At 47.0% G+C, this 26,428-nt stretch overlaps 2 protein-coding genes across 2 annotated transcripts in view; both read right to left on the bottom strand.

Moving 5' to 3' along the window:
* LOC139378035 (phosphatidylinositol phosphatase PTPRQ-like) overlaps window positions 1-12,942 on the bottom strand; it is a 45,187-nt gene extending 32,245 nt beyond the window's left edge. Inside the window, exons 1-14 of the mRNA XM_071120553.1 lie at window positions 12,916-12,942; window positions 12,608-12,739; window positions 12,325-12,469; window positions 11,772-12,071; window positions 11,475-11,692; window positions 11,078-11,261; window positions 10,343-10,951; window positions 9,850-10,113; window positions 9,438-9,731; window positions 7,652-7,782; window positions 5,365-5,494; window positions 5,136-5,289; window positions 4,913-5,019; window positions 4,473-4,573 (exon numbers count right to left, since the gene is read on the bottom strand). Coding sequence (XP_070976654.1) covers window positions 4,473-4,573; window positions 4,913-5,019; window positions 5,136-5,289; window positions 5,365-5,494; window positions 7,652-7,782; window positions 9,438-9,731; window positions 9,850-10,113; window positions 10,343-10,951; window positions 11,078-11,261; window positions 11,475-11,692; window positions 11,772-12,071; window positions 12,325-12,469; window positions 12,608-12,739; window positions 12,916-12,942 — 2,796 coding nt within the window. The remainder of the gene's footprint in view (window positions 1-4,472; window positions 4,574-4,912; window positions 5,020-5,135; window positions 5,290-5,364; window positions 5,495-7,651; window positions 7,783-9,437; window positions 9,732-9,849; window positions 10,114-10,342; window positions 10,952-11,077; window positions 11,262-11,474; window positions 11,693-11,771; window positions 12,072-12,324; window positions 12,470-12,607; window positions 12,740-12,915) is intronic.
* A 1,708-nt stretch (window positions 12,943-14,650) lies between these two features.
* Window positions 14,651-26,428, bottom strand: part of LOC139382262 (otogelin-like) — a 49,199-nt gene continuing 37,421 nt past the window's right edge. The window contains exons 32-57 of the mRNA XM_071126131.1: window positions 26,103-26,381; window positions 23,946-24,063; window positions 23,745-23,824; window positions 23,566-23,659; window positions 22,236-22,938; window positions 21,927-22,104; window positions 21,684-21,826; window positions 21,528-21,551; window positions 21,355-21,447; window positions 21,052-21,241; window positions 19,875-20,234; window positions 19,530-19,715; window positions 19,165-19,377; window positions 18,964-19,068; window positions 18,763-18,870; window positions 18,532-18,633; window positions 18,337-18,441; window positions 18,143-18,177; window positions 17,994-18,057; window positions 17,569-17,747; window positions 17,339-17,443; window positions 17,033-17,152; window positions 16,899-16,944; window positions 15,961-16,032; window positions 14,960-15,039; window positions 14,651-14,851 (exon numbers count right to left, since the gene is read on the bottom strand). Of these exons, the coding sequence (XP_070982232.1) occupies window positions 14,651-14,851; window positions 14,960-15,039; window positions 15,961-16,032; window positions 16,899-16,944; window positions 17,033-17,152; window positions 17,339-17,443; window positions 17,569-17,747; window positions 17,994-18,057; window positions 18,143-18,177; window positions 18,337-18,441; window positions 18,532-18,633; window positions 18,763-18,870; window positions 18,964-19,068; window positions 19,165-19,377; window positions 19,530-19,715; window positions 19,875-20,234; window positions 21,052-21,241; window positions 21,355-21,447; window positions 21,528-21,551; window positions 21,684-21,826; window positions 21,927-22,104; window positions 22,236-22,938; window positions 23,566-23,659; window positions 23,745-23,824; window positions 23,946-24,063; window positions 26,103-26,381 (3,983 nt within the window). The remainder of the gene's footprint in view (window positions 14,852-14,959; window positions 15,040-15,960; window positions 16,033-16,898; window positions 16,945-17,032; window positions 17,153-17,338; window positions 17,444-17,568; window positions 17,748-17,993; window positions 18,058-18,142; window positions 18,178-18,336; window positions 18,442-18,531; window positions 18,634-18,762; window positions 18,871-18,963; window positions 19,069-19,164; window positions 19,378-19,529; window positions 19,716-19,874; window positions 20,235-21,051; window positions 21,242-21,354; window positions 21,448-21,527; window positions 21,552-21,683; window positions 21,827-21,926; window positions 22,105-22,235; window positions 22,939-23,565; window positions 23,660-23,744; window positions 23,825-23,945; window positions 24,064-26,102; window positions 26,382-26,428) is intronic.

Genomic DNA, 26,428 nt, shown 5'->3' with positions numbered 1-26,428 from the left:
ACACAGACACAAATACATATACACACACAATTGGACAAAACATTTGGTGACAAAATCAAATGTTGGTGTTTGTTGGAAAGTTGTGTTTGGGCAGTGATAAACCACAAATCAACGACACAGAGCGAACAGCGTGTCTGTTTTATTTGGACGGAATTTATTCTCTATTTTATACAGTAAGTCAGGGGTTCTCAAAGTGAGGTATGCGGGGGTTTGCGACCAGAATTTTTTTTTATATATACAGTCAAAAGTTTGGACACACTTACTCATTCAAAGGTTTTTCTTTATTTTTACTATTGTTTACATTGTTGAATAATGGTGAAGACATAAAAACTATGAATTAACACATATTGAATCATGAAGTAACCAAAAAAGTGTTAAAAAATCTAAATAGATTTATATTTGAGATTCTTCAAAGTAGCCACCCTTTGCTAAGATGACAGCTTGGCACACTCTTGGCATTCTCTAAACCAGCTTCACCTGGAATGCTTTTCCAGCAGTCTTGAAGGAGTTCCCACACATGCTGAGCACTTGTTGACTGCTTTTCCTTCACTCTGCAGTCAACTCATCCCAAACCATCTCAATTGGGTTGAGGTCGGGTGAATGTGGAGGCCAGGTCATCTGATGCAGCACTCCATCACTCTCCTTCTTGGTCAGATAGCCTTTACACAGCCTGGAGGAGTGTTGGGTCATTGTCCTGTTGAAAAACAAATGATAGTCACACTAAGTGCAAACGAGATGGAATTGCGTATCGCTGCAGAATGCTGTGGTAGCCATGCTGGTTAAGTGTGCCTTGAATTCTAAATAAATCACGACAGTGTCACCAGCAAAGCACCCCAACACCATCACACCTCCTCCATGCTTAACGGCGCCACACATGCAGAGATCATCCGTTCACCTACTCTGCATCTCACAAAGACACGGCGGTTGGAACCAAAAATCTCAAATTTGGACTCATCAGCCCAAAGGACAGATTTCCACCGTTCTAACGCCCTAGTGGTTAGAGCGTTCGGCCAGTAACTGGAAGGTTGCTGGATCGAATCCCCGCGCTGACAAGGTAAAAATCTGTAGTTCTGCCCCTGAGCAAGGCACTTAATCCACTGTTCCCTGGCGCCAAAGACGTGGATGTCAATTTAAGCAGCCCCCCACACCTCTCTGATTCAGAGGGGTTGGGTTAAATGCAGAAGACACATTTCAGTTGAATGGATTCAGTTGTACAACTGAGTAGGTATCCCCCTTTCCCATTGCTTGTGTTTCTTGGCCAAAGCAAGTCTCTTCTTACTATTGGAAGGCCTGATTCACGTATTCTCTTCTGAACAGTTGATGTTGAGATGTGTCTGTTACTTGAACTCTGTGAAGCATTTATTTGGGTTGCAATTTCTGAGGTGCAGTTAACTCTAATGAACTTATCTTCTGCAGCAGAGGTGTGTCTCTGTGTCTTCTTTCCATGTGGCAGTACTCATGTGAGCCAGTTTCATCATAGCACTTGAAGAAACTTTGAAAGTTCATGACATTTTCCAGATTGACTGACCTTCATGTCTTAAAGTGATGATGGCCTGTCGTTTCACTTTGCTTATTTGAGCTGTTCTTGCCATAATATGGACTTGGTCTTTTACCAAATAGGGCTATCTTCTGTATACCATCCCTACCTTGTCACAACACAACTGATTGTCTCAAACACATTAAGATGGAAAGAAATTCCACAAATGAACTTTTAACAAGGCCCACCTGTTAACTGAAATGCATTCCAGGTGACTACCTCATGAAGCTGGTTGAGAGAATGCCAAGAGTGTCCAAAGTTGTCATCAAGGCAAAGGGACGCTACTTTGAAGAATTTCAAATATAAAATACATTTCGATTTTTTTTAAACACTTTTTTTGGTTACTACATGATTCCATATGTGTTATATTATAGTGTTGATGTCTTCACTATTATTCTACAATGTAGAAAGTAGTAAAAATACAGAAAAACCCTGGAATGAGTAGGGGTGTCCAAACTTTGGACAGGTGCTGTATATATTTGTAAACTGGGTGGTTCGAGACCTGAATGCTGATTGGCTGACAGCCGTGGTATATCAGACCGTATACCATGCGTATGACAAAATATTTATTTTTACTGCTCTAATTACATTGGTAATCAGTTTATAATAGCAATAAGGCACCTTGGGGGTTTGTGATATACGGCGAATATACCATGGCTAAGGGTTGTATCCAGGCACTCCGTGTTGCGTTGTGCGCAAGAACCACCCTTAGCCATGGTACAGAATAAATACAAAAAGGTGTATCTTAACGCTACAGCATACAATTACATTCTAAAAGATTCCAAATTTGTGGCAACAGTTTGGGGAAGGCCCTTTCCTGTTTCAGCATAACAATGCCCCCATGCACAAAACAAGGTCCATACAGAAATGGTTTGTTGAGATAGGTGTGGAAGAACTTGACTGGCCTGCACAACCCCATCGAACACCTTTGGGATGAAGGACATTTTGGTCATGTAGTGTATATTAGCCATATACCACACCTCTTCGAGCCTTATTGCGTAAATATATAAATTATGTACAAATATATATACACTACATGGCCAAAAGTATATGGACAGCTGCTCGTCGAACTACTCATTCCAAAATAATGGGCAGTAATATGGAGTTGGTCCCCCATTTGCTGCTTGAACAGACTCCACTCTTCTGGGAAGGATTTTCACTAGATGTGGGAACATTGCTGTGGGGATTTGCTTCCATTCAGCCACAAGAGCATTGGTGAGGTCGGGCACTGATGTTGGGCGATTAGGACTGGCTGATGTTGGAACAGCTCTTGCTGAGCCACTCAAGGACATTCAGAGACTTGTCCCGAAGCCACTCCTGCGTTGTCTTGGCTGTGTACTTAGGGTCATTGTCCTGTTGGAAGGTGAACCTTCACCCCAGCCTAAGGTCATGGAGCAGGTTTCATTAAGGATCTCTCTGTACTTTGCTCCATTCATCTTTCCCTCGATCCTAACTAGTCTCCCCACAGCATGATGCTGCCACCACCATGCTTCACCGTAGGGATTGTGCCAGGTTTCCTCCAGACGGGACACTTCAGGCCAAAGAGATCAACATTGGTTTCGTCAGACTACAGAATCTTGTTTCTCATGGTCTGAGAGTCCTTTAGGTGCCCTTTGGCAAACTCCAAGCAGGCTGTCATGTGCCTTTTACTGAGGAGTGGCCTGATTGGTGGAGTGCTGCAGAGATGCTTGTCCTTCTGGAAGGTTCTCCCATCTCCACAGAGGAGCTCTGTCAGAGTGACCATCGGTACTTGGGGTACCCTTCTCAGTTTGGCCGAGTCTTGGTGGTTCCAAACTTCTTCCATTTAAGATTGACGGAGGCCACTGTGTTCTTGGACCTTCAATGCTGCAATACTTTTTTGTTACTCTTCCCCAGATTTGTGCCTTGACACAATCCTGTCTCGGAGCTCTACAGACAATTCCTTCGACCACATGGCTTAGTTTTTGCTCTGACATGCACTGTCAACTGTGGGATCTTATCCACAGGTGTATGCCTTTCCAAATCATGTCTAATCAATTGACTTTACCACAGGTGGACTCCAATCAAGTTGTAGAAAAATCTCAAGGAGGATCACTGGATCCTGACCAAGACTGACCATCCTTGATATCAAAATTATAGTTTTAACCAAGTTTTGAGGCTATACAGTGTTTGTTTAAATGTGCTTTGTTTACAAACATTGAAGTTAAACAAGCTTATATTTGGGCACAATTCATGAGGCATTTATAAATTGTATTCTTCAAGAATCAATGGCTACATATCATAAAATTATATGTACAAAAATGTATGTAGAAACTGCTGATTGCCCCTTTAAAACTGCAAACTTTTCTTTCTGCCTCATGGAAACATTTGTGTAAATGCAGGTTATTAGCTTTAAAGCTGCACCAACAAAAACATCTCTCTGTCCTATGACAAAATAAGGGGGTCCCTGATGAATTTGCTATCGCACTAAGTCACAAACGTCCAGCAGTAAGTCTGTGTGTGTGTGTGTGTGTGTTTGTGTGTGTGCGTGCATGCGTGCGTGCATGCGTGCCTGTATAGTGCTTGGTCATTCTCCCTGGCGTTGGCTCTGGGGGGGTCATACATCTTTAAAGTGCAGGTAACCAGAGCTGCTCTGTGCTGACGACAGTCGCTAGGCAACCACCAGGTGAGTGTGTTCTCTGAAAGTCTGCAGGTGAGTTTTACTTGACCCCCCGTCCTGCTTCCTCTTATAAAGAACTAATTCTGTATGTATGTATGTGTGTGTGTGTGCACGCATATGTGTGTGTAACTGTGCGCAAAGGGATTAATATTTATGGGTAAACTGAGACAGCTGTTGCTAATAACAAATCATAGAGAAAAGAGGAGAAGAAAAGAAAAGGAGGAGCAGAGTAGATAAGAGAAGGAGAGAGACGAGGAGAAGAAAGAGGTTAAGGGAGAGGATAGGATGGTGTCCTACCTTGTACCCCTCCACGCCCCCTGCTGGGGCTCCCCAGCTCACAAACACTGATGAGGTCACATCCTCTTCGACCAGCAGCACTTCCTGTGGGGCTCCTGGGACTAGAGAGACATCTGTTGTCATATCATTCATTCAACATTCACTTCACTGCTCTCCACCATCGGAATTAATTGTTCTGGGTTTGCTGTGTGTGTGTGTGTGTGTGTGTGTGTGTGTGTGTGTGTGTGTGTACAGTGCAGGTGTGTGTGAATATGTGTGTGTTTGCATGTATGTGTGTGTGAAAATACATTAATAAATTAATTTTTTTCTTGATCTTGACATTAACCTGGAACATATACTGGGGATAAACTCTGAACACCTCATTTCCTACTGGAACCTCCCAAGATAGGTCACTACTGCTGCCAGCCAAATATGTGTATGTGTGTGTGTCCATAACTCACTGGTGTTGAAGTCTACAGAAGCCGGTGTACTCCTCCTCTCTCCATTGCTGCTGATAACATATACTGTGTAATAGCTTCCTGGGGAAAGGTCCTCAAACCTGTAAGACCTACACACAAACATGCACAAACATGCGCGCACACACACACAGCCAGTGTTACCCAACAACAAGTGGAAGCTGGACCAGCCAATAAGGACACATTGTGCCAGGGGGGTAGGACTCACCATGGCTCCTGGACTGAGAGGTTCAGCTGCTGATTGGAGGTTTGGTTTATGATTGACAGGATGAAGCCTTTGACAACGTCCCTGGCCTGGGTCCAGCCAACTGTCACAGACGATGTGGTCCTACTGAGGACTGATACCATCACTGGACTGGGAGCTAACACACACACACACAAATGCTGATTAATAAGAACCAGAGAGACCGGGGGTGTGTGTGTGTGTGTGTGTGTACCTGTAGTGATGCTGAGTGTGACAGGGGGGCTGTCTGTGAAGGACTCTTTCTCCGTCCTCAGAGAGAAGTGGTACAGCCTGCCTGGTAGCAACCCAGAGAACACTGCCCTCGGAACACACACCTTCTGGACCTAATACACATATACAGTTGTGGCCAAAGGTTTTGAGAATGACACAAATATTAATTTCCACAAAGTTTTCTGCTTCAGTGTCTTTAGATATTTTTGTCAGATGTTACTATGGAATACTGAAGTATAATTACAAGCATTTCATAAGTGTCAAAGGCTATTATTGACAATTACATGAAGTTGATGCAAAGAGTCAATATTTGCAGTGTTGACCCTTCTTTTTCAAGACCTCTGCAATCCCCCTGGCATGCTGTCAATTAACTTTTGGGCCACATCCTGACTTATGGCAGCCCATTCTTGCATAATCAATGCTTGGAGTTTGTCAGAATTTGTGGGTTTTTGTTTGTCCACCCGCCTCTTGAGGATTGACCACAAGTTCTCAATGGGATTAGGGTCTGGGGAGTTTCCTGGCCATGGACCCAAAATATTGATGTTTTGTTCCCCGAGCAACTTAGTTATCACTTTGCCTTATGACAAGGTGCTCCATCATGCTGGAAAAGGCATTGTTCGTCACCAAACTGTTCCTGGATGGTTGGGAGAAGTTGCTCTCGCAGGATGTGATGGTACCATTCTTTATTCATGCCTGTGTTCTTAGGCAAAATTGTGAGTGAGCCCAGTCCCTTGGCTGAGAAGCAACCCCACACATAAATGGTCTCAGAATGCTTTACTGTTGGTATGACACAGGACTGATGATAGCGCTCACCTTGTCTTCTCCAGACAAGCCTTTTTCCGGATGCCCCAAACAATCGGAAAGAGATTCATCAGAGGAAATAACTTTACCCCAGTCCTCAGCAGTCCAATCCCTGTACCTTTTGCATAATATCAGTCTGTCCCTGATGTTTTTCCTGGAGAGAAATGGTTTCTTTGCTGCCCTTCTTGACACCAGGCCATCCTCCAAAAGTCTTTGCCTCATTGTGCGTGCAGATGCACTCACACCTGCCTGCTGCCATTCCTGAGCAAGCTCTCTACTGGTGGTGCCCCGATCCCGCAGCTGAATCAACTTTAGGAGACGGTCCTGGCGCTTGCTGGACTTTCTTGGGCGCCCTGAAGCCTTCTTCACAACAATTGAACCGCTCTCCTTGAAGTTCTTGATGATCCGATAATTGGTTGATTTAGGTGCAATCTTACTGGCAGCAATATCCTTGTCTGTGAAGCCCCTTTTGTGTAAAGTAATGACCACGGCACGTGTTTCCTTGCAGGTAACCATGGTTGACAGAGGAAGAACAATGATTCCAAGCACCACCCTCCTTTTGAAGCTTCCAGTCTGTTATTCGAACTCAATCAGCATGACAGAGTGATCTCCAGCCTTGTCCTTATCAACACTCACACCTGTGCTAACGAGAGAATCCCTGACATGATGTCAGCTGGTCCTTTTGTGGCAGGGCTGAAATGCAGTGGAAATGTTTTTTGGGGATTCAATTAATTTGCATGGCAAAGAGGGACTTTGCAATTCATCTGATCACTCTTCATAACATTCTGGAGTATATTCAAATTGCCATCATACAAACTGAGGCAGCAGACTTTGTGAAAATTAATATTTGTGTCATTCCCAAAACTTTTGGCCACGACTCTACTGTAAACCCATTATATAGACACTCCACCACATAAACCCATTATATAGACACTCGACCACATAAACCCACTCTATAGACACTCCACCACATAAACCCATTCTATAAACACTCCACCACAGAAACCCATTCTATAGACACTCCACCACATAAACCCATTCTATAGACACTCCACCACATGAACCCATTCTATAAACACTCCACCACATGAACCCATTCTATAGACACTCCACCACATAAACCCATTCCATAGACACTCCACCACATGAACCCATTCTATAGACACTCCACCACATGAACCCATTCCATAGACACTCCATCACATGAACCCATTCTATAGACACTCCACCACATAAACCCATTCTATAGACACTCCACCACATAAACCCATTCTATAGACACTCCACCACATAAACCCATTCTATAGACACTCCACCACATAAACCCATTCTATAGACACTCCACCACATGAACCCATTCTATAGACACTCCACCACATAAACCCATTCTATAGACACTCCACCACATAAACCCATTCTATACTGTAGACACTTGACCACATACATGCACACACACCCTGCTGCCATACCATGAGTGTGTGGTGACAGTTGAGACAGATGACTTCATAGTTGTGTCCGTGTCCAGAGGCTGGATCCCACAGCATCTCTACTGACGACTCTGTTACTGAGCCCTCTCTCACAGTACTGGGAGAGGCCAGGCCTACACATACAGTTGAAGTCAGAAGTTTACATACACTTAGGTTGGAGTCATTAAAACTCATTTTTCAACCACTCCACAAATCTCTTGTTAACAAACTATAGTTTTGGCAAGTCGGTTAGGACATCTACTTTGTGCATGACACAAGTCATTTTTCCAACAATTGTTTACAGACAGATTATTTCACTTATAACTCACTGTATCACAATTCCAGTGGGTCAGAAGTTTACATACACTAAGTTGACTGTGCCTTTAAACAGCTTGAAAAATTCCAGAAAATGATGTCATGATAGGCTAATTGACATAGTTTCAGTCAATTGGAGGTGTACCTGTGGATGTAGTTCAAGGCGTACCTTCAAACTCAGTGCCTCTTTGCTTCATGGGAAAATCAAAAGATATCAGCCAAGACCTCAGAAAAAGTCTGGTTCATCCTTGGGAGCAATTTCCAAATGCCTGAAGGTACCACGTTCATTTGTACAAACAATAGTACGCAACTATAAACACCATGGGACCAAGCAGCTGTCATACCGCTCAGGAAAGAGACTCGTTCTTTCTCCTGGAGAGGAGTTCGAAAAGTGCAAATCAATCCCAGAACAACAGCAAAGGACCTTGTGAAGATGCTGGAGGAAACAAGTACAAAAGTATCTATATCCACAGTAAAACGAGTCCTATATCGACATAACCTGAAAGGCCGCTCAGCAAGGAAGAAGCCACTGCTCCAAAACCACCATAAAAAAGCCAGACTAAGGTTTGCAGCAACTGCACATGGGGACAAAGATCGTACTTTTTGGAGAAATGTCCTCTGGTCTGATGTCTGATGAAACAAAAATAGAACTGTTTGGCCATAATGACCATCGTTATGTTTGGAGGTAAAAGGGGGAAGCTTGCAAGCCACGGGGGTGGCAGCATCATGTTGTGGGAGTGCTTTGCTGCAGCAGGGACTGGTGCACTTCACAAAATAGATGGTATCATAAGGGAGGAAAGGTATGTGGATATATTGAAGCAACATCTCAAGACATCAGTCTGGATGTTAAAGCTTGGTTGCAAAAGGGTCTTCCAAATGCACAATGACCCCAAGCATACTTTCAAAGTTGTGGCAAAATGGCTTAAGGACAACAAAGTCAAGGTATTGGAGTGGCCATCACAAAGCCCTGACCTCAATCCTATAGAAAATTTGTGGGCAGAACTGAAAAAGTGTGTGCGAGCAAGGAGGCCTACAAACCTGACTCAGTTACACCAGCTCTGTCAGGAGGAATGGGCCAAAATTCACCTAACTTATTGTGGGAAGCTTGTGTAAGGCTACCCAAAACATTTGACCCAAGTTAAACAATTTAAAGGCAATGCTACCAAATACTAATTGAGTGTATGTAAACTTCTGACCCACTGGGAATGTCATGAAAGAAATATAAGGTGAAATAAATAATTCTCTACTATTATTATGATATTTCACATTCTTAAAATAAAGTGGTGATCCTAACTGACCTAAGACAGGGCATTTTTACTAGGATTAAATGTCAGGAATTGTGAAAAAATGAGTTTAAATGTATTTGCATGAGGTGTATGTAAAGTTCCGACTTCAACTGTACATACACACACACTTCATCACCCACAAAATCGTCTGAGGAGATGGAAATATGAGTGTGTTTGTGTGTACTCACGTGTCCTGAGTGTGTGTGTTTGGTATGCTGGTCCGGTCCTGTGTCGGCTGGTGCTGTAGACACTGAAATGGTACTCCTCCCCTGGAGTCAGGCTGCCAACTGTTACTGTGTGCTTACCTGGGGGGAATGGCCACCAATCGCACACACCCTTACACACACACACACCCTCACACACTCCCTTACACACACACACCCTCACTCCATCACACACACCCAGTACTGGTCTCTGGACATACAGAACCACAGAACTGCTTCCTACCGAGAGAGGGACAGCTGCCTGCACGGGCCCAGGCTCTACACAAAGACAGGAGCACACACACACACAATGAGAAAGAGATACACACAGTATGATGGAGCAACACCAACATTTGTTGAAACTTCAACTTGAACACACACGTCTCTGTGGGCCTACCTGTTCTGTATGTGGTGTTGATCTCTTGGCTCATGTTCTCTCCTCTCACTGAAGCCACACCCACCTCGTAGTTCTGCCCTGGACTGAATATGGCCAGGAACACACACCTGGACTCATTTACCCACAGTTCCATGGGGCGGGCCTGGCTGACGGGGCGTAGCCTAACATAGTACCCATCAGGGCTTTCACCTGACGGGGCGGACCAGCACGCTGTCAGATTCTCCCCTCTGCTAGACACAACCACACCACCTGGGGGGCTCACCGCTACCAACACACACACACACACACACACACACACACACACACACACACACACACACACACACACACACACACACACACACACACACACACACACACACACACACACACACACACACACACACACACACACACACACACACACACACACACACACACACACACACATTCAACATTATGCTGTAAAAAACAAGTACACCCGAAGTGTGTACACAAACACAGACTTTCATACCAGTGTATAGGGTCAGTTGCTCCCCTCCACAGCTCTCTACGCCGTGTTCTGTGACGGAGTCAACTCTGACCTTGTACTTCCTGAACCCCTCCAGTCCTGCAATCACAGCGGACCTGGCGCTGCTAGCCACAACCATTCTCGTCTCCAGGCCTGAGGCTACACCCTCCCAGCGAACCAGAAAGTTCCACCGCACAGCATGCTGGGAGTCTGGGGCTGTCCAGCTTACTGTGATCTGACTGGCTGTCACATTGCTAATGGTGATGTTTCGAGGGGGAAGGGGCCGTGTGTGACAAGTCTGCGCGCTCCCCAGGCTCCATGCGGCCCCAGTAAGGTGGGAGGCTCTGAGGGACAGAGAGTAGACCTTGCCTGGGTACAGGCCTGGCACTTTCAGCCCTCTGGAGAATAGAGACACTGGGACTCGACCTGCAGTCCTCCTCTCCTTCTCTTCCCCATGTTTTTCCTCCTTTTCCTCCTCTTCTTGGTATTGGACATAGAGCTGGGGGGCAGGGTGAGAGGAGTTTACGAATGTGAGGTCACTCCAGTGAAGCTCTGCATCTCTCTCTGTTACCTCCATCAGGTGAAAGTTGAATAAAGGAGGGAGGAGAGGGACTGAGAGAGAGAGAGAGAGAGAGAGAGAGAGAGAGAGAGAGAGAGACAGGGTTAGTGGGTGTCGGACAGGGGTAAAGTGTTATTAGGGTGTTTATTGACTCTGGTATTGAATGTATTAATGCATACTTTCCCAGTGACAGATAAAGGGTAAAGGAATGTGGCAAAAGAACGAAGTCAGGAAGTAGCCTCGTCCAGTAGTGTTCCTCTGTAGAGCAACACAGTCTGTCTGATTGGCTGGCAGTGATGATGATGTCATAGCACTCGTCAGGTTGTAGGAGGAGCCATCAGACCAGCGGGGCAGCCCCTCATCCTGTGAAGACAAACAACAACAAAAAATGTTGTGTGTTTTTTTTGTCAGACACAGGCTGGGAATGTTCCAGTCATCAGTTTTAAATCACAGACTAACACACTCCTCTGTAAGGAGGAAGCTAATGTGTCTGACTGTTTAGAAAGCAAACACCATTCATGCTAACACAGCCATTTATCTCACTCACATGCATATATGTGTGTGTGTGTGTGTTACCAGTCTGTCGTTGAGAGCGGTCCAGAGCAGTAGTATGTTGTTGTGTGTAGTCAGGTGAGAGGAGAGGAGGAGGAGGTCTCTCTCTGTTTTAACATCCACCAGGTGTCCTCCTGAAGCCATGCCTATACAGGTTTGCTGGGCATCGCCCCACGACAGGCTCCGCCTACTCACACTGTGGCAGCTCCTTCCACTCGCCAGCCAACCAATAGGACACTGGGCTGAGGAGAGACAGTGGTCAACTCACAACCTAGACATACAGCGGTCAATGTTAATTATGTGTGTGTGTGTGTGTTGTACCTGTCTCCATGGTGGTGTGTAGTCTCTGGGTGAGGCTGATGTTGAGGTGTGCGAGAGGTGTGGTCAACTCTGCTGTGATGCTGTAGTGTGCTCCAGGCTGCAGACCTCTCACTATGTATGAAGAGGTGTGTGTGTGGTCAGAGTGTGTCTGTTCAGTGTGTGTGTATTCAGTGTGTGTGTGTTCGATGTGCATGTTGTGTAGACTGAGAGCAGTGAGGCTCTGTCTGTTCTGTAGGCTGCAGGTCAGGAGAGTGCTGGTGGTGGTCACCTCGACACGGAGAGAGGACAGGTGGACAGGAGCTACACAGTGGTGCACGCACAAACAAACATACACAAATGCACACACGCATGTACGCGCACACACACACACACACACACACACACACACACACACACACACACACACACACACACACACACACACACACACACACACACACACACACATCAACCTGTTTCAATTTAATCCATCATCTTTTAACTTCTGTTTCATAACAGGACATCCCTGTAAAGGTCAATCCCTGTATAGGTCAGGGGTCAGGGTAAGGCTTACCGATATGAAAGGTCTTAGTCTTCAGTGTGGTATTGTTTTTTATAGCGTTCAGCGTGATGTCACTTCCTCCTGGCTCCTTAGCCAATTGCAGAAACAGCCTGCAGTCAGGAGAACACTCAGAGCGGCCAATCGGATCCAGCCACACCTGTAGGGGTGGGACAGAGAGTGGTTGAGTGGTTGCGATATGGTTGTGGTTGTCCGGTGGCTGTGCGGTATGACCGTGAGGCTGGGTGCTGGTTGTATGGAGCTAGTGTTATGGTTGTGTGGTGGATTACGTTCTGACCGTGAGGTTGTGTGCAATCTGGTAGGAGACGGTGTACCAGTCTGGATCCTGACTGGTGGGGAAGTGGCCAAACACAACCTCAACAACCATGACCGCAGGATCTGACCACTGCACACACAAGACACTGACCACCTGGAAAGAGAGCGAAAGAGAGACTTTTCAACCTCAGAAATTCTATACAGCATCTTTGAAACTTTAGCACAGACGGTTAAAAGAAGAGTGTTGTGATAAATCATAACTGTTTCACCTAAAAGGTATAGCTAGAAACTGCGTGTGTGTAGTTGTGTGTGTGTGTGTGTCTGTCTTACCTGGATGAACCCTGCCAGCAGCCACATATGCACGGTTCCATCCATGGGGAAGCCTGGTAATCTCATCAGCACACAAGAGGAATGGCATTCACAATCATCTATAGATGGTACCACAACATACACCCAATATCAATGTTGCTTTGGAATCAGAAACTCATGGATGTTTGTATATCCCATCTATGTACCAAAGAGCGAAGAAACTACACGACCAGAGGTTCCAGTAAGGTCTGAGGTTGTCAGAGCTCTGTATAAGAGGAGTGTATCACAGCTGAACTACACCAGAGTAGTCCTTCCCAGTGATGCAACACAACTTTGAATTTAGCGCCCCTCAGCAACTTTCTTTGAAGCAGAGCCTGTGTGGAGGCGTGCACAGTCCCATTCAATCAGTGTGTGTGTGTGTCGCTAATACCAATTTGTTCTGCCCCTGCCACCCTTCCTCTTTGTTGGGATAAGAGCAGGTTACTATGACAACTAGGCTTAAGGAACTCATGAAGAGAGAGGGAGAGAAAGAGAGGGAGAGAGGAGGAGTGGGAAGGAGAGAGAAAGACAGGGTGAAAGTAAAGAACTTAAAGTTCACTAGATAGATAACACTCCATACACCTCAGCCTGTTTGCAGATGTATACTCCACTCTGTAGTGATGCAGTGATATGCTAACCAAGTCCACTGTGTTCCACACAGCAGATCAAAGCTGTGTGTGAATAGCGAGGGGTTGAATGTGAGAAATAAGTATCATTCACTGATCAATCACTAATCAATCAATGACTAATCAATGTGGATTCATGCCTCTCCAATAGTTCATATCTTCCTTCTGGAGGTCACTGGTGTTTTACCTTGGATGAAGTGTCATTAACACTGTGTATTTACATGGTAATTATATATACAGATTGTTAAGACTCCCACACGCACCGTTATTACACACCACCAGGATAGAGCAACACAAACACACGTCAGCACTGAACAAGCTGTGTCAGCAGGGGAGTGTGTGTGTGGAGGAGGATGATGAGTTTTTTATTCACGCAACAAAACACCCACCAATCAGTTAGTCATTGTTAAATGTTTTATTGTTTTATTCTGAGAGGTTCTGTATGACTAGAGACTCTAGTCTATCTGATGGCATCAGCACATACTGATTACTGGCACAATGCTTCACATTAAACAACACAACAAATACAGCGTTCTGTTGAAATACAGATCATCTACCATCAGATGCTCAGGTGGATTATCACCTTACTAAATAATTGAGTGAGTTAAATACAAATAGTTTTGGATAAAAGCTTTACACTTGTAAAAAAAAATAACTATTTTGTAAGATAAATTTGATTGGCATATAAAACATGTCAGTCATCAAGAGAGCACTAGATCCATACTAAAGCAGCAGTGGTCTTGTCAGCTCAGACCAACTGATCTAAACATGATAAAGTCTGAGAGGACTAGCTAGTGTTACACACGAGGAGGAGCAGGCTACAGCAGTACAGATAGGACTAGTGTTATCATAGTACAGCAGGAACAGGTTACAGCCCTGCACATCTGACCACTACATATCTGTAACGACAGGGTCACTATAACAGGTCAGCATACAGCCCTCCACAACACACTGAAGGAAGACTAAAGAACTCGCCTACCAGGACGCTTGACTTGTCTACTCTGACCTCTGACCTCTAACCTCGGTTCCATCTTCCATCCCTCCTATTGAACGCCATACTGGAGCTCACACTGACTAGCTTCGCTCTCTCTTTAGTTCCATTGGCAGGAGCAGTCGACAGGCTCCTGGAAGCTGTAGACCACCAGGGTAGCGTTGTGTGAGCAGTACAGGGTGACGGAGCGGGTTTGTAGTCCACTCTCCCTGCAGCACTTGCAGAAGCGGGCGTGGCTGTTGATGTTGAAGTTAAAGATGGTGGCAGACGGACACTTCCCATCACATGAAAACACTGTCACCTGAGAGAGAGAAAAGAGAGAAAGGGGGAGAGAGAGAGAGGGGGAGATTTTATTCTCTATCAGTGTTAACTTTTTAAAACTGTCTTATTGACACTCTCTCTCTCTCACCGGTGCGTTGCTCCTGCAGTCGTCTTTTCTGATGGTGGTTCGGATTGCCACACGCTTACACGTCTTGCCGTCCTCCTTACCTAAACACACACGCACACAGAGGAAACGCTGAGATGCACACGCATGCACACACACACACAGCTTTCATCCTCAGCCATAGATTCCTGTCACTCACACAGTCAAAGGTCTATTGAGCTGGGCTCTTTGTTGCCTAGCAGCGGGGGCTCAGTTTGATCGACAGTCAGCTGACCGGGGGGAGCAGTTCTCACGCCAAAGACCCAGCACCTATTGGCCACTGGCCAATCAGGTTAAGCAACAGGGGGTTGGGGCTGGTTGGTGGAATGTTGAAAGATAGCTTGGGAGTCCAGCTTGGGAGTCCAGCTCTACTCGCTTTATGCTTGAAGGAACAGGAATGATTCTAACTCACATAGAGTAGTGGTTTCCAACCAGGGGTACTAGGAACCCTGGGGGTACTTGGCCTATCAACCAGTGGTACTAGGAACCCTAGGGGTACTTGGCCTATCAACCAGGGGTACTAGGAACCCTGGTGGTACTTGGCCTATCAACCAGGGGTACTAGGAACCCTGGGGGTACTTGGCCTATCAACCAGGGGTACTAGGAACCCTGGGGGTACTTGGCTTATCAACAAGGGCTACTTGAGAAGACTCATGCGGCCATAGGCCTACTGGTAAAATACACATGAGGGGGTAATTCAGGGGCACTCCATGCAGAGAAATTCAGTTGGTGGTACAGTAACTGCTGGCCTAGAGGATTCAGCACAGCAATAACATATTGAACCATTGGAATAGGATTTTGCTATGAGGAATGTTAGGTGAACCTTGACCTGTAGTTTATATGTATGGAGTGGTAGGGTTAGGACTAGAACACACTCACTGTGATAGGTGAGAGATCGTGGTACCTGTGTCACAGTTACTACTACCAGTTGGGGTTATGGGGTGAGATGTGAGAGGTTAAAGATGAAAGGTGAGAGGTCGTGGTACCTTTGTCACAGTTAGTACTACCAGTGGGGGTTACGGGGTTAACGGTAAACGGTAAAACACCGACTCCAGAACCTGGGAGCAGCGGCAGGAACAGCAATGTCAGGAGAACGTTAGGAAAACACACAGGTTAACGTTGGTTTAGAACACATTTTCACACACACAGAGTAATCAGCGCAGTGGCATGCACAGCCATGGGAGCCAGACAGTGTTCTCTGAGACTGGGGAAGACAGCCAGACGGCCAAACACTCAGAATCACTACACACTGATGCACCAAGGCTCATTCTCACTGGACAAACTCTAAACACCAAGCATCACCATTGGCCAAACTGTAACAAACGTAGCATTCCCATTGGCCAAACTGGTCAAGCAGGCAAGCGGGCAAGGAGGCAGAGCTGCTGTTATTACTGGGAGAGCAGACTGGGTCTGTTGTCTTCACCTTTACATGTGAAATTAGTGTGTTTAATGGGACAGTTCACACAAAATACAAACTGCCTTCATTTTCTGGACACCTAGAAAGTACAGTATGGAGTCAGGTTAGCTACAGTGTATCATTAACATCATAGAGTCTAAAACAACGGGAATGGTAGGACCGCTGTCTGCATGCTTTTGTTCTCCAGAAAACTGTGAGGTATGACAATTTCCCCACTAAAGAAAATAGTAAAACAGTAAAATCCTCCTTTAATATTATCACGACGTGTATCAGGACCATCAGGCAGATCTAGGACCACCCCTAGAGCAGAGGCTGCTGGGTAGTGTAGTGATTCATGCTCGTTGTTGCCAGCCAACCACAAGCTTTTACTCTGTCCAAGGCTGCAACAGGCCGCACCCCCCCCAAACCAGTCAGCCAATAAGCCCAACCACTGCCAGGCAACGCCCTGCCCACCCCTGTGATTGACAGCCGAAAGCGTATGAGAAGCGAATGTGATTGGTCACTCACACGTCCTGCAGCAGCCGTCCACATAGCTCTGGACCACGCCCCCATTCTGCAATGATTGAAGAAAGGTTACAGACAGACATAATTGTGTGTGAATGTCAGTGAGTGAGTGAGTGAGTGAGTGAGTGAATGAGTACCTGAGTGCACTCTGTGTCGTTGAAGGGGGGGCAGACCACCCCTGAGGCCAGCATCACAGTTCCCACTGTCGTCTCCACACAATCATACCGCGTACAGTTATCCACCCAGGAGCTCCCTGCCTGTACACACACACACACACACACACACACACACACACACACACACACACACACACACACACACACACACACACACACACACACTAAAAGTTAGCCATCCAGGATTTCCCCGTCTACACATAAAGTGTTTGTGTGTTAGGTAGAGTGTGTGTCTATTTGGCAGTATAATGATGTATGTGTTCTCACAGTGAAGAGCTCAGTGGTTCCGTTGTCATTGTTGAAAGAACAGGAGACATTCTTACAGGAGCCACAGCACACCTGAGGATCTGAAGATGCTACGTACAGCTGGTGCTAAGAGAGAGAGTGAGTGGGAGGGGTGGGTGGACACAGAAATTCCAGAAGAATTTACCTAGCTCCGATCAGGATGGAGGTTTGTGGTGTGTGTGTGTGTGTGTGTGAGAGAGAGAAACACATACCTGGCCACACTTCTGAGAGCAGTTGACAGCGGACACGTCCATGGCGTAGTATCCAGTGTGTGTATCACGATGTGTCAGACAGTGTACGGTGTAACACAGCTCTCCTTCATAGTACTGAATCAGGCTCTGCCCCGGACCCAGCACCGTGACTCCCTGGAACACACACACCTCCGCCTTCTCTACACACACAGGTCAGGGCTCAGGAGTTAGGTAGCCTAGCAGTGTGTCTGTGCATAGTGTGTGTGTGTGTGTGTGTGTCTGTGCATAGTGTGTGTGTGTGTGTGTCTGTGCATAGTGTGTGTGTGTGTGTGTGCGTCTGTGCATAGTGTGTGTGTGTGTGTGTGCGTCTGTGCATAGTGTGTGTGGGTGTGTGTGTGTCTGTGCATAGTGTGTGTGGGTGTGTGTGTCTGTGTGTATGGACTTACTGCAGGTGTAGAGGGGGCAGCCACAGGTGCTTCTGCTGTCTGCGAACTCCACCTGTACCTCCCCCTGAGAGACCAGAGACGTTACTATGACCACACACACGCACACACACACACACACACACACACAATGCTGAAGCTGACTGACTCACCACCTGACAGACTGGGCTGTCCTCACACTGGCACTCTGAGAGGAGGAGAAAAAGACTGGGTTTACTACACAACTGGAGGCCTAGAACAGTGTTCTCTGTTTGGACTACAAGATTTTTTCAAAGAAACAGTTCTGGGAATGTTGATGTGTGTGTGCGCAACTCTTGGGAGTGCAAAAGTGTGTGTGTGTGTGTACCACAGTGGCGGTCGGGGCAGCAGTGTCCAGGTAGGGTTGTTTGGATCAGAGACAGACCAGGAGAACAGCTCAGAGTCGACTCAGGACACAGGTTCACGTCACACACTGCACACAGGAGGACATTGCGCTAAACATTAACACTGTGTGTGTATAGTGTGTACAGCTTGTGTAGAGTATAATGTTTGTGTGTGTTACCACAGTGGTATTGAGGGCAGCAGCTGTGGGTGGTGTTCAGATCCACAGCCAGTATCTCTCCATAAGAACAGGACGGCACGGGCTCGATACATGACTCACACACTGCAGAGAGAACACAAACATACCACTGACTGTGTTAACATTTCCTTTACAACTTGTACCCCAAGTCCAGCTACAGTAATGTTGGATAGAGACGGTAGACCCATTAAGAAGTATAAGGTTTGACCTTACCACACAGGAAGGTGTAACAGCAGGAGTTGTCCTCACGAACCTCCACTAGGAACTGATCTTCTCTACAATCAGGGGCGGTGAGGGGGGGACAGGCATGGGGGTCGCACTCTGGGACACACCAATCACAGGACTCAGTTATTAAAACACACCTAACAATACCATCAAATGATGAAATATATTATGTTTTGGTTCAGTACCTACCACAACGGTACTCTGGGCAGCAGGACAGGGCACTATAACCAATCACCAGCTGGTTCCCATTCTCACAGGGCGGAGCCTCACTCTCACAGATGGTCAGATTACATTCTGAGGGAGAACGAGAAAGAGAGAGAGTAGGTGTGTTCATGTCGGTGTCTAACCATGCATATATATGTGTGTGTGTGTGTGTGTGTGTGTGCTCACCACAAATCTGCTTGGGGCAGCAAGCCCCCTCCTCCAGGACATCCAGTACGTACTCTCCCTCCCTCTCACACAGCAGAGTGGGACTAATGCTACAGTCAGGTTCTACTGCTACCACAGAACCGTTCTCCAGGCAGCGGAACAGACAGCAGCTACGCAATGACCCGTTCCACACCTCCCCAGGGCCCCGCGGAGACCCCTCGTTATCAGTACACACTACACACATAGACACAGACACACACGTTAACAGTACACACTAAACAACAGAACCTGAACTACACAGTCATACAGAGCACCTGCTCACAGCATTGACATACTAGAGCTGACATGTAACTGACATAGAGCTGACACAGAGCTGACATACTCACCACACTGCTCCTCTGTGACGCAGTAAGAGGAGTCTGCACGGTGCAGGATGGTTCCAGAGCGACACACACACTCCTCTCGGATGTGGGAGCAGGTGGTCTCCTCATAGAACTCTCTGTTCTGACAGGTCCGGGTGGTACAGGTCGACACACACGCCTGGTACTCCCTACCTGGGGGACACCTCAATGCTACACATGCACACACACGCAGACGCATGCGCACACACACGTAGATGCATGCACACACACACACACACCGCAATAACACACACTTGTGTCATCACCAGCTAATGCAAACCTGAAGTGTCTGTGTATTGGTGTGTATGTGTGTGTATACGAGGTCCTTACGGCAGAAGTTGTGTCGTCTCCAGTTGATGCAGACTTGGTAAGTGTAGCAGACAGCTACGTAGGCTGCCAGGAAGTCACACTGGTGGGCCTTATAGTGGAGGTCGCCTGCCCACATCACATCACAGAACTGTTCTGGAGACACCTTGCTGTGGCAGGGAGTGAAGGGTCTCTGTCTGAGCATGGAGAGACAGGTAGAGCAGTCTCCAGTAGTACAGTTGTCTCCGATGCGTCGTGTGTGTTCCGTGTCCTCTGAGGTGTGGACCCTCCAGGCCTGCAGGAACAGACCCAGGTCTGCCACCTCCCTCACCACCGTACCGTTGGGCAGCTTCAGGTCATCCGCCGGGTTCCCGTCACAACACCCTGGGAGACACACCAGCAGGCACATGCACAGCTGAAGTTTAGAGAGGAGTAGAAGGTGCTTGTCACGCCTGCTCCCCAGCATTACACACACCTGCTACTCCCCATCATTATGCACACCTGCTCCCCATCATTACGCACACCTGGACCTCATTATCACCTTTATTTCTCTCCCTTTATTTAGCACTCTGTAGCCTAAGTCATCAGGCAGCATTGTTTCCATTCACGTTCTGTACGCATCTCATGTTTTGTTTCTATGCATTCTTTATTATTTTATCGCCTTTTATGCTCGCTTCGAGGCAAGCAACACAGAAGCATGCATGAGAGCACCAGCTGAGATATAGGGGGAGCAGATCCAGGTGCCTTGTCTGCTCCCACAATATCTCCTTTCTTCATACAAATGACGGAGATTTGGGCCTAAGTCATCAGGCAGCATTGTTTCCATTCACGTTCTGTACGCATCTCATGTTTTGTTTCTCTGCATTCTTTATTATTAAACTCACCTTCTGCACCTGCTTCCTGACTCCCGGCGTATTAGTGACAGTGCTCAACTAAAGTGAGACAACGTCCAAACCCAAAATTTGTAAGAGCATTGACAAGAAATAGGCCCTACTCTCGCTCACAATTTTAAAACCTTAAAATTAAAACCTACGCATACACTGAACTAGGCCAAAAATAAGGTATGGTCAGGTATGAGAGAAACTTTCCCTCTTCCAGATTCATTAAATCATGCTAGTGGACTTCATATACCTGATCTGACAGTGAAGGATGAACATGTCAGAGTAAATGCCAAATCTAGCTAATTTCATGGCTGTCTTACCACAGAGGCCTCTAGTAGGAGCAGATGTGTTGGAGGGGGCGGTGTATTGCAGCACCATGATGCCAGTGCTGTGGTACCACTGTATGTTGACTCCTTCAGGAGTGGTGATCAGGTACATGCTGCCTGTGTCCTCTACTGACAGAGCCTGGCGGGAGAAAGGCAGCCGCGCCTTGATGTGGTTCACTGACACCTGGACACGCATACGCACGCACGCACACACACACACAAAGAGGTAGCATGAGTAGTGTGGTAAAAGTTCAGTATGCGACCAGTTATCAGTCGGATGCGGTCAGTGATGGTCACCTTGCGGTCTAGGCGGTTGATGATAATCCTGTAGGACGGAGTGGTGATGTTCAACTTCTTAAAACACAAACCTGACGTCCCACCACTAGGGCTCTGAGAGAGGGAGAGAGGCCCTGGTCAGAATGAACACCATCATCACATACATGATGATTAGATGTTAAAGAGAAACTTACCGGTCGTCTGATGGAGTTGACGCTCTAAAAAGGAATCAAGACAAAGCCAACAGATCAGTCAGGAGCTTATAGCATCCCATAACAGTTTATAATACATCTATAATAACGTAAAGTACAATAACTACAGCAGCATATAACACCTAACAGTCTGTGTACCTGGCTGGTAGGGCATTTATCCACTGTTCCTATGATGTTCTCTCTGGGCAGGTAGACCAGGATGTAGGAGCCATTATCATACAGCGCCACGTTGTTACCGTCAAACGTTATCACACGCAGGTCTGACATCACAGAGCAGCGACCTAACACACAGACACACACAAACACAACTCGGATAGGCAAATACACACAAACACGTTATGTAAAGTGTGTTTGTGTATGCACAGTAGTGTGTGTTCTTACAGGGGCACTGCCAGAGTGGGCAGCAGGGGTCGGTGTTGGTGAGGACAGCCATGCCCAGCAGAGAGCAGCGAGGAGGAGTGGTGTTGTACCGACAGTGGAGGGAGGAGTTATGGAGGAGCAGCTCCCCGTTAAAACAGATCAGCTCTGTACACTCATCTACACGGTAGGAGTACGGGGGCTGGAGAGAACAGATAGAAAGACAGAGAGAGATCAAGGAATTCAGCTACTGGCAGAGGGAGTTCTCCAAGGCTGCATGCTCGGCCCTCTTATCTTCTCCATACGCACTGGCTCTCACTGATTGGCTCTTACTGTGCATGGGGCGGTGGGCAGGAGGAAGGGGGGCAGCACTGTTGGCATGCTGACTGCCTCAGGTGTAGGAGAGAAGTCTGTGATGGTGGATGTTTCCGTGGTTATGAACTCCGTCGTCTCTGGGGGTGATGTCGACATGGTAACAGAGGAGGTGTCATATACAACTGGAAAGACAGAGATGGTCTCTGTGGGCGTAGGAACAGGATGATGTGTTTGTGTGGTGGTTGGGGTGTGGGTGTGGGTGGAGGGGGAGAGAGGAGGAGGGGGAGAGGAGGTGAGGAAGGAGGTAGTGGCTAGGGGAGAGATAGAAGACTGGGTGGAAGGCTGGGGAGGGGTAGCAGAAGGGGGAGGAGGTGGAGTGGTGGAGTCGGTCACTGCCAGGCTGGGGGGAGTAGGGGAGGCTACTGTAGTGACCTCTGAAGGGGTCAGGGTCGTGACCCCAGTGGTGCTACTAGGAGTGGTGGGTGAGGAAGAGGGGGAGACAGAGGGAAAGACTGCAGGTGAAGTGGTGTGCTCGGTCACAGTGGGGGTGGAGGGTGAGGGCAGGGAAGGGAGAGGAGGAGAGGGGGAGCGAGCAGGGGTGAGTGTGTGGGTGAAACGCTCAGTCAATGGGGCTGTACTGGGAGTAGTGGGGGCTCTGGTGGCAGTAACAGTTGTGCTGGTTGTAGTTCTGCTACTAGTAGTAGTGGTCCTAGTAGTGGTTCTAGATGTAGTAGTAGCAGTACTAGTAGGCCTAACAGTTGTAGTAGTAGTGGGGGAGGTAGTGGTAGTAGTGGGGGCTGTAGTGGTAATATTGGGGGCTGTAGTGATAGTAGTAGTAGCTGTAGTGGTAGTAGTGGGTGCTGTAGTGGTAGTAATGGGGGCTGTAGTGGTAGTAGTGGGGGCTATAGTGGTAGTAGTGGGGGCTGTAGTGGTAGTAGTGGGGTCTGTAGTGGTAGTAGTAGGGGCTGTAGTGGTAGTAGTGGGGGCTGTAGTGGTAGTAGTGGGGGATGTAGTGGTAGTAGTGGGGGCTGTAGTGGTAGTAGTGGGGGCTGTAGTGGTAGTAGTAGGGGCTGTAGTGGTAGTAGTGGGGGTTGTAGTGGTAGTAGTGGGGGCTGTAGTGGTAGTAGTGGGGGCTGTAGCAGTAGTAGTGAGGGCTGTAGTGATAGTAGTAGTAGCTGTAGTGGTAGTAGTGAGGGCTGTAGTGATAGTAGTAGTAGCTGTAGTGGTAGTAGTGGGGGCTGTAGTGATAGTAGTAGTAGCTGTAGTGGTAGTAGTGGGGGCTGTAGTGATAGTAGTAGTAGCTGTAGTGGTAGTAGTGGGGGCTGTAGTGGTAGTAGTGGGGGCTGTAGTGGTAGTAGTGGGGGCTGTTGTGGTAGTAGTTGGGGTGGTGGTTGTTTGGTTTACGAAGGCATAGGGTGTAGGAGTGGGAGGAAGGGACACACCTGAGGACAGACACACAGACATAAATTACTTTAACACCGATTTACCTGTACTTTAACAGATCCTCGTGTGACACACTCTACTCACAGTCCTCTGTGTAGACACATCTCCTGGTGACCTCATCAAGAACCATGTTTTTGGGGCAGCGAGGGAAACAGCCCTCCACCCTGCCAGACACACATAGACAAACATTCAAAACCTGTATTAAACATTCTCTTACAGTGTAATACAATGTTGTAAGCGTGTTTCTAAGTGTGCATTTGTAAGCGTTTGCAAGGTGTGTCTTACGGGGGCAGGAAGTGGCAGCGTGTTGCGGCGAGGTCGCTGCATGTACGAACACAAGGACTGGCACATGCATGGTAGCGCCACTCACACATCATACGGAACGGGATCACAAAACTGCTCTCTGGAATACACACACACACACACCGTCAACATACACACAGTAAACACAGAAAAATAAACTGTGTGTGTGTTCGTACCACTAGCTTCTGTTTACCATAGAGAGCGTTTGAATCTATCTGTTCTCTTCTACCTTTTCCAGCTGGAAAAGTACCAGGATGTTGTCTCTGGTTTTGAAACTGTATTTAGAGAACTGAATTTGAAAACTGATTCTGAATGCATCTGAGAAGTTGAATATACACTATATAGACAAAAGTATGTTGACACCTCTTCAAATTAGTGGATTTAGCTGTTTTAGCCAAACCCGTTGCTGACAGGTGTATAAAATCGAGCAATCTCCATTTACAAACATTGGCAGTAGAATGGTCTTACTGAAGAGCTCAGTGACTTTCAACGTAGCACTGTCATAGGATGCCATCTTTCCAACAAGTTAGTTAGTCACATTTTTGCTCTGCTAGAGCTGCCCCGGTCAACTGTAAGTGCTGTTATTGTGAAGTGGAAACGTCTATGAGCAACAAGTGGTAGGCCACCCAAGCTCACAAAAAGGGACCGCTGAGTGCTGAAGTGCGTAGCGCATAAAAATTGTCTGTGCAACACTCACTACCGAGTTCCAAACTGCTTCTGGATGCAACGTCAGCACAAGAACTGCTCATCGGAAGCTGGCGACCGTGTCTGCGTCCATGAGTTTCCATGGCCGAGCAGCCGCACACAAGATCACCATGCAGAATACAAAGCGTCAGCTGGAGTGGTGTAAAGCTCACCTCCATTGGACTCAGGAGCAGTACAAACGCATTCTCACATAAATACACTTCATCATCTGGCAGTCCGACGGGCGAATCTGGGTTTGGTGGATGCCAGGAAAACACTACCTGTCCCAATGCATAGTGTCAACTGTAAAATTTGGTGGAAGAGGAATAATGGTCTGTGGCTGTTTTTCATAGTTTGGGCTAGGCCCCTTAGTTCCAGTGAAGGGAAATCTTAATGCTACAGCTTACAATGATATTCTAGACGATTCTGTGCTTCCAACTTTGTAGCAACATTTTGGGGAGGCCCTTTCCTGTTTCAGCACAACAATGCCCCTGTGCACAAAGCGAGGTCCATACAGAAATGGTTTATCTAGATCAGTGTGGAAGAACTTGACTGGTCTTCACAGAGCCCTGACCTCAACCACATCGAACATCTTTGGGATGAATTGGAACACCGACTGCGAGCCAGGCCTAATTGTCAAACATCAGTGTCCGACCTCACTGATGTGGCTGAATGGAAGCAAGGCCCCGTAGCAATGTTCCAACATCTAGTAGAAAGCCTTCCCAGAAGAGTGAAGGCTGTTATAGCAGCAAAGGGGGGCCCAACTCCATATTAACGCCCATGATTTTGGAATGTTTGACGAGCAGCTGTCCACATACTTTTGGTCATGTAGTGTATTACTTTGGTAAACTTGAAATGAACTCCCGAGTGGCGCAGTGGTCTCAGGCACTGCATCGCAGTGCTAGCTGTGCCACTAGAGATCCTGGTTCGAGTCCAGGCTCTGTTGCAGCCAGCCGTGACCGGGAGACCAGGTGTACGGTGTTTCCTCCAACACATTGGTGTGGATGGCTTCCGGGTTAAGTGGATATTGTGTCAAGAAGCAGTTCGGCTTGGCTGGATTGTGTTTCGGAGGACGTACGGCTCTCGACCTTTGCCTCCCGAGTCCGTACAGGAGTTGCAGCGATGAGACAAGACTGTAACTACCAATTGGATACCACGAAAAAGGAGTAAAAGTTCTAAAAAAATAAAAATGAAATTATAGTTTGTAAACTTGATACACAGACAATAATTGCCATAACAACCATAAAAAAATTTAATATTCAATTAAATTTACATTTTAAAATTGAACGCAATATTCATTCAATTCTGTTTCAAATCATGAAATACTAGTTCAACTTATGAATTCAAATACAATACCCTAATACATGTTCAAATGATGGAATTCAAATACAATTTCTGTTGACACTGACATCGCGCCATATGTGTGTGTATTATGACTTCGTATTTCTGTCTAACCCTCCAGGGTAAAGGAGCTGCTGGTCTTGAAGTTGTCTGAGTTGTCGTATCTCTGAGCGCGTGCAGACGTGCGTGTCAGAGTCAGGAACACTCCCGGCTGACCAATCAGCTCTAAGGAGGTGTGGCCAGGCAGGAACAGACCCTGGTGCTGTAGGAAGGAAGCCCTGCGGCCAAACTTCTCCCCTCTTGTCCACTGCTCCAACCGCAGCCCAGCGCGGTCCGAAACAACCAGGAAGTAGTTAGGACGCTCCGCTGACTCCAGAGAGATCACCGGGAGACCTGTAATACAGAGTTTAACATATGGGTGAAGCTCACAAGAGATGTAT

Source organism: Oncorhynchus clarkii, chromosome 2 (genome assembly GCF_045791955.1).
Source record: "Oncorhynchus clarkii lewisi isolate Uvic-CL-2024 chromosome 2, UVic_Ocla_1.0, whole genome shotgun sequence".
Lineage (NCBI taxonomy): Eukaryota > Metazoa > Chordata > Actinopteri > Salmoniformes > Salmonidae > Oncorhynchus > Oncorhynchus clarkii.
Note: the sequence above shows the minus strand (reverse complement) of the source record. Positions and strands in the feature narration are given on the sequence as shown.